The 16,352-nt window shown below is 45.0% G+C and overlaps 1 protein-coding gene across 1 annotated transcript in view; it reads left to right on the top strand.

Annotated features, from left to right (window-relative positions):
* snx29 (sorting nexin 29) overlaps positions 1 to 16,352 on the top strand; it is a 98,269-nt gene that overhangs the window by 62,459 nt on the left and 19,458 nt on the right. The window contains 4 exon segments of the mRNA XM_055058084.1: positions 2,604 to 2,720; positions 4,354 to 4,387; positions 4,390 to 4,408; positions 4,925 to 5,006. Coding sequence (XP_054914059.1) covers positions 2,604 to 2,720; positions 4,354 to 4,387; positions 4,390 to 4,408; positions 4,925 to 5,006 — 252 coding nt within the window.

The following is a 16,352-nucleotide window of genomic DNA, read 5'->3' as shown; positions in this document are numbered from 1 at the left end:
GTAGCAAAATGTCTTTTATTCAGAAAATAAATGAAAACATTCTTCCACAGTTCACCTTTTGTTTCAGAACAGGGAGGTAAATTATCAATCTATAATTTATCAGGAGAAATTGATCTAGGGTAAGCTAACGGTTTTTGATGTTAGCTGAAGCGCTAAGCTAACAACAAGGTATTAGCGCATTAGCAGAAATGTGTCTCATGCAGATTTTTGGGAAAATATTCTGGTAGCGAACGGTTGAAATAAATCCAGATTATTGTGACGATCAGCCGGTTGCGAAACAGTTTGCAGTGAAACATTGAGATTATTCTGCCTGAAGCCGCCGCCGCCTCACAGATCCGTCTGTTCGCTCTGAGGCCTGAAAGGTCAACGTTTCATTTCTGAAATAAGCGGGACGTTTGTTATCTGTGACGCTGCAGCACCTGCTGCAGCACCTGCTGCAGCACCTGCTGCAGCACCTGCTGCAGCACCTGCTGCAGGCTCTGGGTTTCAGACGTGCTGCTGCTGGTTTCTGCGGGTCATCACCACGTGACATCACGTCGTTTCTGATCCGTTCCTCCGGTTCTGATCTCCAGCCCAAACAAAGCCCAGATTTGTCTTCCTCCAGAAGCAGAACGAATCTGCTGTACAGCTGCTCCTTTTGTGATGTTGTTGCCATGGCAACTGTGATTTTTATTTTGTTCACGGCGCTTCGCTGAGTCACCTCTAGAGGGCGTCATGCTTTGACAGAGTCTGGCTCCTGGCACAGGCAGCGACCCAGTTTCAGTTTCACCCACTGGAAACCAGTTTACCCTGATTCACCCAGTCTGAGCAAACTGGGAGCATCACAGTCCCAGTCTGAGCAAACTGGGAGCATCACAGTCCCAGTCTGAGCAAACTGGGAGCATCACAGTCCCAGTCTGAGCAAACTGGGAGCATCACAGTCCCAGTCTGAGCAAACTGGGAGCATCACAGTCCCAGTCTAAGCAAACTGGGAGCATCACAGTCCCAGTCTGAGCGAACTGGGATATGGGTGTATGAAGTCCACATAAAAATCTGAAAAGTGTGGCATGGATTTGTGTTCAGTTCCCTTTTACTCTGGTTTACCTGAATAAAATCTTGGGCAACAATCTGCCTCCAGGAGTTACTATGGGATGCTTTGGACCGGGGGTGTTCAAAGAGGGGGTCGGGGGCCGTCTATAGACCCTGAGCTGCTTGTTTTACTTTTGAATTTGTCCACAATTCAAAAGTAAATTAGAACAAAACTGCGATGTTTGATGAACACAAAGTGACGTCTTCTCTAAGCGTCCATGGTAACTAACCATCTGTTCATTATCTCAAAAATCCACCTCAGTTTTTAGATGGTGTATTAAAACTGAGCACAGGAAACGACTTAAAGCAAAGATTAACCCACATCCTGTTTTTATCGCTCGGAAGACAAAATATTGATGAATTGATTCAAAACAACAAAACATTTTTTATTTTAGTTTGTAAAAATTTCATTTTTTTACCTTGTTCTTTGGAGCTGATGATTTTGACTCACTCAATATAAAGGTTAGATCAAAGCAGGTTAGACAGGCCTAGTCAAAGTCCAAGCCTGGATCCAAATGAAAACCTGAGCTTCAGCAAATGTGCAAAACTGGTGGAAACAAATCAGAGGGTTGAAAATAAAAATTTCAGTTTTGTGATTTCACATAAAATCAGAATCTGATGTTCCACATTCTCAGAACAACCAGCCGACCCGTCAGGCGGCTCCAAACGGAGGTCAGGGCAACTGGGTGGCTGTTGCTGTTGGTTACGACCCGGGTCAGCTGTCAGTCGGTGACAAGTCTCCGTGGAAACGGTGCTGACAGCAGGTGTTCTCCACACAGCGCAGAGTCACACACACACACACACACACACACACACACTCACACACACACACACACACTCACACACACACACACACATGCACACACACACACACTCACACACACACACACATGCACACACACACACACAGTCACACACACACACACACACACACACACTCACACACACACACACACATGCACACACACACACACAGACACACACACACACACACACATGCACACACACACACACACACACACACACAGACACACACATGCACACACACACATGCACACACACACACACACACACACACATGCACACACACACATGCACACACACACACGCACACACACACACACATGCACACACACACAGTCACACTCACACACACACACAGTCACACACACACACACAGACACACACACACATGTACACACACACACAGACACATGCACACACACACACAGACACACATGCACACACACACATGTACACACACACACATGCACGCACACAGACACACACACAGACAGAGACACACACACACACAAAGAGACACACACACACAGATAAAGAGTCACACACACACAGACAAAGAGTCACACACAGACAAAGAGTCACACACACACAGACACACACACACACACACACAGTGTGGTCACACCTTTGGGCCGTCCGACCCGGCTCGGCTGGCCCGGACCGTTCGTTCTGTGATCGGCAGGAACGTCGCGATCTTTCAAAATGAAAGTTGTGTGCTGTGTGTGCTGCAGGTGGCAGAGATGCACGGCGAGCTGATCGAGTTTAACGAGCGCCTGTACCGCTCGCTCATGGCCAAGGACCACCTGATCGTCCAGATGAGGCAGGAGCTGATCGACCTCAGAGGGCCGGTGAGTGGCTGCAGCGCCTGCCTGATGCCTCATGAAGCATCAGAAGGTTTAGTCATTATAAAGCAGATCAACTCGCATGGGGAAAACCCTCCAGATTTATGGGAAGCTTCTCCTCTAGAAGTTATTATAACGGCTTCCTGAGATTCACAAACTGAAAGCTAGAGCACTCATCAGAAATATTAGCTCTGCTGATGCTAAAGCGCTTCACCGACATGTGCAGCATAGGCTATTGCTAAATGCTACATGCACATGGTAATTAGCTGAAGCTAATGCTGAAGCGCTAAACATAAGCATTAGTTCTGCTAATACTAAAGTGCTAGATTATCATGGTAATTAGAGGATGCTAATGCTAAATTCTTCCAGGTGAGAAACTCAAAACGATTCATGTATTCATTTTACACACCTGTTGCACCTGAATTTCTGCTGATGCAGGAAAATAAAAGCTGTTTTTATTCTGTCATCTCATATGAAGAAGAAAACCAATATTGTCATTTCAAGTAAACAACTTTGTCTCAGTCCCTTCAGCTTTGTTCACAGAACAGAAAACAGAAAGTCTGGATGCGCTGACCGCCACAGCGATCTGCCGCCGCCTCAGGCTGAACGCCGCCTCTTATCCCTCAGCCTCAGCCGGCTCTGCTGGACCGCGCGCCGTCCGCTGCTCTGTGCTTCCTCGGCTCGCCCTCAGGGGGCGTCTGCTGTTTACGAGCGTTGGGCTAGAAAGTGGTTCAGATCTTCTCGTTGAGGCGCCAAGAAGCCTTCAAAGGAAAGACAGAAAGGGAAGGAAACTTAATTTAATTTTAAGTTTCCATCCCATTCTGAGCAGAAATCGTTCATCTCTTGGATACTTTGATCCAACCGTCGCGTTTCAGGCCTGATGTAAAGGAACTTATTTAGACCATTTCGACTTTTGAGAGTTTGTCAAACTTTGATAACTCGGCTCATCTCATGATGGAGCAGGAGATCGATCGGCCATGTTTGTCCTGAGACCGTAGCTAACAGCCGGCTAGCTTGCACATGCAGAACAATCTGCAGGAAAGTGGCTGTGATCAGAGAAGATGAAGGAAAAACAGATAATCACAACAACTGGGCTGACTAAAAATACTGAGTTTTCAGCCCTGATGGACAGACTGATGTAAGAGTCCGGCGGCGCCACGGCGGCTCTCATTAGCATTAATGGAGGTGTGTGTTTCTGACACCTGTCAAACGGCGCTGGTGGGCTCGATTGGTGATTCGGGAACAAAAGGGCATTTTTACAAAAGATCTGGTTTTATTTTAGAGAAGCTTCTGCTCCAGTCAGCTAACAGGGCAAAGCTAACGAAACAAAGTTAACAAGGAAAAGCTAACGAAACAAAGCTAAGAGGGCAAAGCTAACGAAACAAAGCTAACAGGGCAAAGCTAACAAAACATAGCTAACGAAGCAAAGCTAACAGGGCAAAGCTAACAGAACAAAGTTAATGGAAGAAAGCTAAAGATTGTAAAAACTGTAAATGTTCATAGACTGTAAATCCAGTTGGTGCGTCTCCAACATCCCTTCTCTTCCAGTTTCTCTTCAAATAAAACCTGGGCAGAAACATTTTCACATCTAGTGATCATTTTTGCTCAGGTTCTGATGATCCGTGTCTCATTTTTCCAGGTCCCAGGAGATTTAAGCCAGACGTCAGATGATCCAGCCTGTCGGATTTTGAGACGTAAGGACGGCTCTTTAATTTTAATTTAGTGGGGGGTTCAGGACTTTTCTGTCAGGTAAAACTTTGATTCACACGGAAACATATTCACTGTATCCTTACTCGAGGTGGTTGAGGCTACCGCTAACTAGCAGCTAATATACCCTTGCTTACTAGCTAGCTATGTTTGCCTCCATTATGGTCACAAAGTCAGGTTCACAGTTTTTGCAATGCTCGATTGTTAGACACCAAAATCCACCCAAATCCCCTCTATATTTATATTCTTTCTGTCTTAGATGTCACTCATGCTGGCATTAAAAAGGTCTTAAAAATTAAAAAGTTTCTGAAACCTATAGATTCCCTGAACATGGATTAAGGTAAATGAAACCGCCTCTCACCTTTTAGCAGAACCTCTGTGTCCTGTCCCTTCAAATCTACCATCTACATCTAAACTCGGCTTGTCTGCTAACCGGATGCAGACGTTGCGCTGCTACTGCCTGTGATGATGCTAACGAGGACGCTAATGTTGGTGTCCCTCAGGGCTCATCGGGCTCTCGTCAACGTGTGGATCCCCTCCGTGTTCCTGCAGGGCAGAGCTGCCAACGCCTACCACGTCTACCAAGTACGTTACTCTCCACTGAGCAGAGGACAAAACCATCATCTGGTTCTTAATGTTCCTTAGGAGTTATGAGGAGAGGAATGTAGGATGAGAAGTTCATTAAGGCAAACAGCGAGGGGCTGACCGAAGGAGTTCAACATTAGCATGAAAAGCTCATCGTGTTCATTAGCTGTGTTGGTCTCGGCTCTCCTTCTGCTCCGGGTGTCAAACATTTACTCTGTTTATCTGCCGCTTGTTTAATCTGCTTCAGTAGCTTCATATGGTTCAGGCTTTTACTCCAGATCCAGGATCAGGGCTTCTGTGTCACATTTCAATAAACTTGTGATTCAAAACTAAAGGATGATGCAGGATATAAAGTTGTGCTGATGAAGGGTATCTCTGTAGCTCTGTAGCTCCGCCCTCCTGCTCTCCTATCAGTCACACATCCCACAAGATCTGCACCTGACTCTGCAGTCATCAGTCTGTGGTCATAATGCTTTGCCTGATCAGGGTAGCTAGTGCTACTGCTGCCGTCATGTTTACCCAACATCTGAGGAAACAACAGCAGAAGAACCAGGAACCCAGAGAGTCCAGAGAGGCTTGTCCCTGGAACCTGTTCCTGAAGAGGATGAAGGTCGACATGATGATGATGCTCTGCCCCTCGTCTTCATCGTGACCCGCTGACCTCTCCGGTTCCTCACACTGAATCCTGGTGGTTTGTTTTGTGACCTGACAGTCTGGCGGGTCAGATGATAAACACTACGACAGCACAGGTGCTAAACTTTGTGAGATGCTCCACTCAGACTGAGATTCGCTGACTGGACAGCAGGAAGCTGAAGGAGCCGAGATCCTGCTGCTTTCATCTGACAGGCAGCGGAGCGAAGAGACACCTGAGGCCCCTTACCTGGACGACTGCTTCACCGGCTCTGTCACATTAACAAGGTGTTCCACCTCATCTCTGTCAGCTCTCACACACACACACACACACACACACACGCACATGTGCGCCTGGTCCAACCTCCAGAGACAGACCTTCACAACCTTTAGACTCTCACAATGTGTCATACATGTGCAAACACACAGGAGTTCGGTTGATACAAATATGACGTTTGTTGCACATACACATCCTTCACGATGTTTCACACACACACACGCACACACACACAACACACACACACAGAGGCATGGCACTGATATGCAGAGTGAAGACAGCAGCACATCGTCTCTAGTCGCTGATGGTCAGGCTGGCAACGAGGCTCAGCTCCACTTATGCATAATAGATGCAAATTCAGAGAGGGCCTCGGATCGGAGCGCCGCGAAGCCTTTCTGGGTGAAAACATCTCCTTCCTCCTGACAGCACCGCAGCAGAAAATGAGATGGATTGTTCTAATTCCAGCGTTTTGCAGCGTCTTGGTGGCTCTGTTAGGGAACGGCACAGATTTCATTAAACGTACCGCGGCTTTCACACGGATTCATCTGCACAAACTTTAATGTTTGATGATATGAGACTCGCAGAGCAAAGCTGCACATGAAGCTTTTCTTAGTCTGTAAAATCTGAGAAGTGTGGCATGAATTCACCAAACTTCCACCCTCAGTGGTCTAATTATTATTACTTTTATATTTCAATAACTGCCGTCTGCAAATACCTCACTTTGACAGCAGAGGTTCTGGTTCTGGTCACAGTCCAGACCTAAATCCTGAGAGAATCTTTGGTCAGAGTTGAAAATTAAATCTCCCAGATGCAGGATTTCATCCAGTCTGGACACATAAACCTGTGAAACCGTTGAGGCTTTTATTTTTGCTCTTTGCTCCGTGTTTTGCTGTCGGTGTGTGAAGTGAATCTGCAGGAAGAGGAGCTGCAGCTCATGGTTGTAGCTGGAGTTTTGTTAGGCTGGTGGATGGATTCCAGCCTGATTTCTCCTTCTCAGTAATGATCTCTGAGAGACCGCAGACCAGCCCTGGAGCGCGGATGAAGCGCGGCCCATCTGGTGTGTTGGATGCTTCCCTTCCCAGAGCTATATCCGTCTAATGGCTCCCTGTGGAAACGGCTTTTGTTCTTAGGCAGCTAATGGATGGCCAAGGTTAGCGGAGTCGCCGTTGTTCAGGTGAGGCTGCTGAGGCGATTGAACGTGAAGCCGACTCTCTTAAAGAGCTGAGAGGGTCCTGAGGAGAAAACCTTTCCTCCGGTCCAGGCTCGCCGGCCTGCTCAGCTGCAGCGGTTCTGGGGAAACCTCCGGCAGAGAGGCAAAGTTAGTCTGCAGCTGATCGTTCCATATTTCAGCGACGCTTCGTTTCCTGCCGCGCCTTTTCCCAGGGTACATGGCGACCATAATGGTCAGGGAAAGATTCATGCATTTGCATGAAATCAAACGTAAGTTTTTCATTTTTCCAAGATGCCCACAATGGTTGTCATGGAAAATTAATAAATAAATCATAACCTCCATATTTTGGACCACAGCCATTTTTTCCACCTTGTGTTTCCTATTGTAGTGGACATTTTTCAAAATGGCTGCCATAGATGTAATGGAGAATATTTGTTTGAAGTGAGATCAGCTGTAATTATCGCCAGTGGTTAAGTTAACTAAAACATCAGGTTCACCAGTAACTCTCATCGCTACATCAAGCTAAATTAGTGGAAGCTAGCACTAAACCACTAAATACAGTAGAAACTTAGCAGGAACTAATGAGGAGCCGCTAAAATAATGAAACCTTGAACAGAAGTTAGAGTTGAACCTGTAAACACAAAGACATTGCAGAAGCTAACACCAAACTGCATAAAGAAAAATCAGTGGAAGCAAAAGTCAAGCCTGAAGACACAGAACAGCGGTCTGTCCCTGAATGTCTCCCGTCCTCATCTTTCTGTCCTCTCTGTCTCCATTCGTCTCCCTGCAGCAGACACTCAGGGCCGCCTCACATTCTCTGAAATCACTTCCATCTGAAGTGCAGAAAGGCCCTGGGATGGATGATGGCAGGCAGACAGGGATGGAGAGAGGCTGATGCCTTTTCCCATTAGACGTTAGATTGAGCTTTTTGTGTCCTCTGGGCCACCGTCCCTCCTGCTTCCCTTTCTTTCTGAAGCCGTAATGGCCGCATTAAAGTTAGCGCCTCGCTACCAAAAGGCTCATCTGCAATCTGCTTCACACAGCAACCGACTCGCCTTCATCTCCTCACATCGACGGCAGCAGATTCAGGAGGCAGAGAGATGATGAGGATGATGAGGAGGGGGATGATGATGGGGATGAGGGGCAGGGGGATGATGAGGAGGGGGAGGGGGATGATGATGATGAGGAGGGGGATGATGATGGGGATGAGGGGCAGGGGGATGATGATGATGAGGGGGAGGGGGGGTGATGATGATGAGGGGGAGGGGGGGTGATGATGAGGGGGGAGGGTGATGATGAGGAGGGGGAGGGGGATGATGATGATGAGGGGGAGGGGGGGTGATGATGAGGGGGAGGGGGGAGGGTGATGATGAGGGGGAGGGGGATGAGGGGGAGGGGGATGATGATGAGGGGGAGGGGGGAGGGTGATGATGAGGAGGGGGATGAGGATGATGATGAGGGGGATGATGATGAGGGGAAGGGTGATGATGAGGAGGGGGATGAGGATGATGATGAGGAGGGGGATGATGATGAGGGGGAGGGTGATGATGATGAGGGGGAGGGGGATGATGATGAGGGGGAGGGGGGATGATGAGGGGGAGGGGGATGATGATGAGGGGGATGATGATGATGAGGGGGAGGGTGATGATGATGAGGGGGAGGGGGGATGATGAGGGGGAGGGGGATGATGATGAGGGGGATGAGGATGATGATGAGGGGGGTGATGATGATGAGGGGGAGGGGGATGATGATGATGAGGGGGATGAGGATGATGATGAGGAGGAGGGGAGGGGGATGATGAGGAGGGGGAGGGTGATGATGATGAGGAGGGTGATGATGATGATGAGGGGGAGGGTGATGATGATGAGGAGGGTGATGATGATGATGAGGGTGATGATGATGATGAGGGGGATGATGATGATGAGGGTGATGATGATGATGAGGGGGAGGGTGATGATGATGAGGGGGAGGGGGGATGATGAGGGGGAGGGGGATGATGATGAAGGAACTGGAGTGAAATCAATTTCCAGCTCTGATTATCTGATCATCTGGTTCAGAGTCCTTCGTCTGTTTTTCGGTGTAAAATATTTAGTGAGATCAGATCAACAGTTAAAGTGTCACCTTAGTTGGATTCAGGTCTGGACTTTGACTGGGCCGCTCTACAACATTGGTGCTCGTTGTTTGTTGTCATTGCTTCTTTTTTAGGCTTTCTAGATCATTTTCTGGTTGAGTCGTTGCTGCATTCGGACAGTTGTCCCCTCCTCCTCTATTTCTGGAAACGTTGACAGTTGTGATGCGTAGCCATGGCAACAAGGTCTCATTTCACGACCCGGATCAGCTGATTGACATCTCAAATGATACCTGATTTCTGACCAGGGTGGTTTAAGTTTTTATTGAAAACTTGGTGATTGACAGCACTAAGCCCCTCCTCCTGGCTCTGATTGGATGTTTTTGGAGCATTTCCAGCAGGAAATCGATATTTTCTGTCTTAAACTGTAGAACATGGAGACAGTTTAATAAATGACAAAAACATGTTTGTTTTCAAATAAAAGTTACAAACTGCAGCTTCATGCGAGATTAGCAGAGGATAAAGTTTAGTTGATGCTTACTTGCTCCATCTATTGGCTGGTTTAGGTATTTCAGGGTTTTAGTGTTTATCTTGTCATAATCTGACATTCTGTCCTGTTTACTGTGTTTCTTTATTCTTCTCCTCTTCCTCTGGAGCTCCTTGTTTTTCCTCTCTCCTCTGACCTTCAGGCCTCTAATCAGGACTCATCCAATCAGGGCGCAGCGCCGCTGATGACTCAGGTTTGACCTCAGCTCAGGTGAAACAACGCGGAGGATCACCAGATAAATATTCATATGTTTGAAACGAGCTGCTCTGTTTGATTGGCGGGAAGCTGGAAGTCGAGTTTAAACTCCTCCTGCTTTCGTAATGCTGATGCCAGTCTGTGCTGCAGCTTCCCTGCATCTCGTCTGTTTCCTTCTGGCTGCCGACTGTCACGCCTCGCTGTAAAGAACGCGGCGCCTCTCGCTGTAGCGGTTTGCATCCTCAGTGAAGAAGAAGGGACCCCAGATACGAGGCGTTGCATAAACGTCCCTCCTGCCACGGCGCCACCTGGAGGCAGAAATCAGCCGGCCGATGAATAATTGACACCCGCTCGTTGACGCTGCACGCATCGGTGCTTGAGTTGGTCCGTTTCCCCCAGAGGAGTACGGAGTGTAAAATGTGTTCAGACCTTTAATTCGCTCTGATTAGCTGCAGGCGGCGTTAGCTCTGCACATCCATATGTATTAATATGATCCTTTAATTTATGCATTGGGGTAACAATCAGAGGCAGGCGAGCGTCCTGGTTCTGGCTGCGCCGCGCTGTCCATCATCCTCTCCCCTTGCCGTGCAGAAGTCTGTGTGCGCACAGGAGGCATTAAGCTTATGATAATGGCCGGCTGGGGATGGAGGGAGATGACTGTTATACTGATGATGGTGAAGATGAATGTTTTACAAAGACGATGATGATAATTACAGTTGTTGTGCTGGTTGTTCATCCGTCAGTCACAGATTGAACGCCCTGAGGAAGGCGCAGAGCTTTTTGCAATTGGTTAATGGCCATTGGGTTGTGTTGGCAACACTCTTCAGTGTGGAAGTTGCTACTCTGTGAGGAAATCTCAGAGTTGGTATTTTTATCATGAAGTCTGGAGAACCTCTGAGATCTAAGAAGCTGTTTACAGGAACACATTTCATTCACCCAGAGAGCGAGAGAGAGCAAGACTTTAATCAGATAGCAGGAAGGTCTGAACTGAATGTTGCAAAGTTTCTGTTTTATTCCTCTGATTTTTATATTTGCAGCCGATTGAATATCTTTGAGGTTCTATAAAAACAAAGAGACTTCTGCTTTATTTAAGCTAATTGTTCCAGCCATGCTAATCTCTAAAAAAAGGAAGCTTAAAATGTAAAAACTAATTTCCCCACATGGCCGTGTGACCTCAAATTGTTTGCTGAAATTCGGGGGATATCTAAAATATTCAAAACGAAATTCAGTTCAAGACGCTCGATAGTTGCCACACCTCTGCTAATCCGCTAACGCGCTAATACCAGATCTATTTTTGGTTTTTCACTTTAGCATTTTTGCAAACTTTGAAGATGATTAGCGCATTTAGCTTTTTCCCTAAATAATTTTTTTTGATACGTTCTAAAAACAAATTTTCTCAAGTGTTTCATAAACATTGAGCTGAATGAAGTTCATCAGTTTTGGTTATTGGTTGTTATAAATTCTTCAGTTAGACGTTTGTCTTCATGCTCTTATTTTGAAGGGGAGCCCTTTGTTCTATTCAGACTCGCTCTGGTTTCATCTCCTCGCGCTTCCTGCAGGTCAGCAGCGGCAGTCAGGAAATAAAAAACGGAGAAGAAATGTCGGTCCTCGTGTTTGGGCTGGGCAGCAGATGGCGTCCTGTTCGCTGCGCTCATATGATGAGTGATGTGACATTTTCTCCCGTTCAGAAACAGAATGAGCTGATTGTAAAACTCACTCACTTCTGCTCTGCTATTTTAATGAGCAGAAAAAGCATTTATCATATTTTCAGCCCACGGAAAACAAAACATTCACTTATTTATGATGTTTCCTGCTGCCAGAGTCGACTCAATGTTGAAGTTTTGCAAATGCACTTTGGCTTTCAGGTCGTTTTATTAATTCAGATGCAATTAAAATCTTAAAATGGAAAATATAAAATGCAACACAAAATATTTGTCCAGATTTTTGCTTGAAATGATCAGCAAAAAGGACCAAAAACATCCAGCAGTTTTAGCTAAAATGCATTTAATAAACTTGGTGAAATAAAGCAAAGTGAGTAAAATAATGAAAATCTAGAAAAAGTTTATCTACATAAAAAGTTTAGGATTTGGGTTGCAAGTTTTTTTAATCCAAATGTTTTAATTATTTTATTAAGAAATGTTTATTTCATATTTTTTTTAGCAGATAAAAATAGAAAAGTAAAGTTGTTTCTGTAATTTCAGCAGCAGCTTTTATTTAATTTAATTTTTTCTGTATTTTTACATTTTCTCTCTTTTCCGTTTTTACTCTTCGTATTGAGCGTCTGAAGTTTCTGCCACTCTATAAATTTGGTTAAATATTCAGTCAGTCGACTTTGCTTTGTTACTTTTGCTTCTGAAGTGAATATTTTAATTAATTCATTTCCATTTTCATTGTCTCGACTCACTGAGCTCGCTCTCATTACCATATCGCCTCCACCTGTTTTAATTATTCTGCTTTATCTTTAAAATTCATTATAGTCCAAGGACAGCTAGCTTTTTGTTTCAGCCAAATATAAAATCTGCCAAAAACATGGTGAATATTTTAATTAAATGCTGTTTTTTTCTTAATTGGTTAATTTGATTAGTTTAACTCTCTGGCTGTTAAATAATGTTTGTGTAAAGTATTTTTACTCTAAGGTGTGTTTGGTAAAACCAAATCTCTGAATCAGAATATCATCAAAAACATATTTATATTTTTCATTAATTCAAATTAAAGAGCAAAAATCTTGTACAGATTCATCCACACAAAGCAAAACATTTAAAGCATTTTCTGCAGTTAATGATTCTGATGAAAAGCAAAAGTTCCCACAAATCTGAACAGGAAGTGATCGGCGCCATCTGGTGGCGAAGCATCAGGACGATGGGAGAATCTCTCTACAGGAGATGTGAGCAGTGGGGATGGACCCGTATGAGACGGAGCCAACGAGCTGCCTCTGACCTCCTCTGGGTCAAAGTTCACTGCTTAGTGACCAGGAAGAGTTTATCCAGCATGGAGGAGATTCACAGCCTCAAATCCAGACACTCAAAGTTCAGACGGATTCCTAGTGGACGTACGAACTCTTGGTGTCAAACACGAGGTTCTGCCGACCGGCAGAGGGACTGCATGGAGTAACTGCAGTAGGCTACATGCTAGCTAGCAGGTAGAAGCTACAGTAGGCTAAAAGCTAGCTAGCAGGTAGAAGCTACAGTAGGCTACATGCTAGCTAGCAGATAGAAGCTACAGTAGGCTACATGCTATCTAGCAGATAGAGCTACAGTAGGCTACATGCTATCTAGCAGGTAGAAGCTACAGTAGGCTACATGCTAGCTAGCAGGTAGAAGCTACAGTAGGCTACATGCTAGCTAGCAGATAGAAGCTACAGTAGGCTACATGCTAGCTAGCAGATAGAAGCTACAGTAGGCTACATGCTAGCTAGCAGATAGAAGCTACAGTAGGCTACATGCTAGCTAGCAGAGAGAAGCTACAGTAGCTAAGCTATCGCTGCTAGTTCTGCAGAAAGTACTGCAGTAAATATCACTGACGATTAAAACTGAAGTATTCTTTAGTACTTATATTGTTTAGAAGGACTTTATACCAGAGCTACTTGCGGTTTGTTTATTGTTGTCATAGCAACTGCCTACCAAGATGGCCGTCAGTTAAAATGTAACGTCACGTGAGAACCAAGAATCGCCTGATTGGACTGGTGGCTTTCCTGCTGACCTGGAGTGGGAAATCTCCCGCTGAATGACCTCTGACACAACCAGGCGTGATGATGAAAGCATGTCGGTGTTTTCATGACCGGACTGAGTAATCAGAGTACTCTGGTGGAACACATCCACCGTCACTGCGCTCCTCCTAAATCCTCTGAATGACTTCTATTTTCTGCATAATTAGGTAAATGGACGGCCGATAATGATCTGTGACAGGAGTCGCTTCCTTTGCTCCCTCTCTGAAATAGACGGCGCTCTGGTTGCTCTTATGTCTGCATGTCTGTTTTCATAAACGAGCTCCAGTCAGGATCTGCAGCTCAGCCTTGATGATTTCTCGCCTGAACTTTTTACCGACCGGCCCGATTCTGATTCTTTCACCAGAACATAAATCCGATCCGATCTGTTCTGTGCTTGGAACGGAATTGTATCGGAGAGTTTTTGTGTTCTTGTTCTGTGGTTTTAAACGACGTGGCTGAATTTAATCAGAAGCAGGAAGACCATGCAGAAAACCATCAGATGTTAGCATGTAGCTTAGCTTCACCATGTGCTACTGTCTCCATGGCGACGGTAGCAGACAAAGGGTTTAGTTTGGTTTTTATTTTTAAAATTGATCTCAAGGCATTTTAATTGATTATGAATCGTAACAATGGATAATGGTGATTTTGGATCAGTTTTTTCAGGCCAACTCGTTGAAGCAGTTGCTGCTCTGAGTGAATTCAGACGTTTTGTGCTGAAATGCAGTCACATTCATATTGAGAGAGAAACGCTGAGAACTGAACGGTGGTATTAATTCAGCCTCGTTAGCGCGGGAACCAACACGCTGCTGTCACGGATCAATGGAGAAACATCTTTCTGCACCTGAATCGTTCTCAGTGGACACATGTAAAAATCACATGCTGGAATGACGAAACGTCTCCTTGACATTTACTGCTGTCAGGCGGCTTGCAGCCGACATGCGGTACCGGCCCGGTTCTGCTGACTGGTTCTGCTTTCATCACAGCGATGCTCTAATGGGCCTTTTAAATGCAGCACAATGTTAGAGGGTTTGTCACCAGTGTTCCCTCTAAGCTGCGCCTGCGCTCTGCTCACATATTCTCAGCGCACAAGAAAATCTATGTAGCGCATAAAATAAAGTCCAACATAAAGTGGACATTGAGCTCAGACATCAGTTTTGACTATGGACCAATAAAAAAATTTTTCCGTACTACTTTGCGATCGAACTCAGTGAGTGACAGGAATCCAGCCAAATGATACGATACGGTTCACTTTCGCTACGTGGGTTACGTGCCTTGGTCATATGGCCGTGCAGGTGAGAATAGAGCGGTAGAGTTAAGAAACGTGAAAGCCATCACCTTATCATGTCTAGTGGGACATCCACTCACCAAGCCACAGTAAAAAAAAAAGAAATGCACTTCTTCTAAGATCAAATGGAATCAAATCAAATGAAAGGAATGGTCTGCATTTGATACTGAAATGTTGAGTTCAGATTTTTGACTATGGATAAGCAGACATTTGTACACTGGCAAAGAAGTATGAGGCCATTCTCCTCCACCCACAGATTATGGAGGCTATTAACAGTCAATATGCTGAATTCAAGAACATAAAGCAAGAAGCAGACTGACCATCAACCTGGGCTAAGTGAACAACCACTGGAGAAGTGAGAAGGGCAGACGTAAAAAAAAACTGTAATTAAATATTTTACAAGAATTTATACTGCATCACAAGCTACAGAAAACATTTCATTGTGCAAAATGTGAATGTTTTAATCTGAACAAACATTTATGTCTGAAAGGTGTAATGTCTCATTTCTCACCCTGGCTGAAGCAGGACTCTTACTTATAGCATGCATCTCATGAACAGCAATGTTTTCTTTTCTTTTTATTTTAATTGAGCAAATCACTTAAATTAAAAGCAAACGAATGAAAATTGCTGATGTAATTTGATTTTTTTAATAAGCCATGCAACTTTCTATGATCCCAGATTTATGATGCTTGTGCGTGGCCACGCCGTGTACACTGATGATGCTCACAGTGGTCCTCAGTGTGCCCAGGAAGCTTGTGTGTACGCCCAGACACATGAACAATTAGAGGGAACATTGTTTGTCACAGTTCATCACGTCAGACAAACTGCACTGGATCCGTCTGAAGCTTCATTATGGCCTGTCTGTCACCGCGGGGGGCGCGTCGCATCGTGGTGCGGCGCTGGCAGGAACGCGGCGCGGACGGCGCCCAGCGTCCTGACAGGAAAGGAATGTGACTTACTGAGTAAAACAGTAAAACGTTGTTGTTTTTAAGGTTATTATGAGTGGAGATGTTAAAAACTTCCAGAAACATAAAGTTACATCTGGTGACTATTTATTTATTTCATACAGCATTTGATGAACCGTCTAACATCAGAGTCTCCTGGTATTTGTGTTGGTGACAGTCAGAGGCCTGTTAGCCGCTAAGCTGGCTGTCAGGGCCTGAGTTAAATCAGTGAAGCCAGACGTTCATAACGTCTCTGTTCTTATCAGATTTCTGTAAAATATGGTTTAAATTAGAGCTGAGAAAACTGCAGATGCCTAGGTTAATAAAATATTTTTTCTCCTGAATATAAATCTATGAAATGTTTGGTTTCTGTCAGGATGCAGGAGACGACTAAACATTGTTTTCTTTTAGTTTTACATAACTAAAAGATGTCTGAAAGATGTAATGTCTCATTACATAGTTTGCTATTCTGTTTTGAAATTTTATCTTATGAATATTGCAAAGTTTTACAAACAAATGACAA

This window comes from Poeciliopsis prolifica, unplaced genomic scaffold (genome assembly GCF_027474105.1).
Source record: "Poeciliopsis prolifica strain line A6 unplaced genomic scaffold, Auburn_PproV2 SCAFFOLD049, whole genome shotgun sequence".
In the NCBI taxonomy this organism is placed as follows: Eukaryota; Metazoa; Chordata; class Actinopteri; order Cyprinodontiformes; family Poeciliidae; genus Poeciliopsis; species Poeciliopsis prolifica.
Note: the sequence above shows the minus strand (reverse complement) of the source record. Positions and strands in the feature narration are given on the sequence as shown.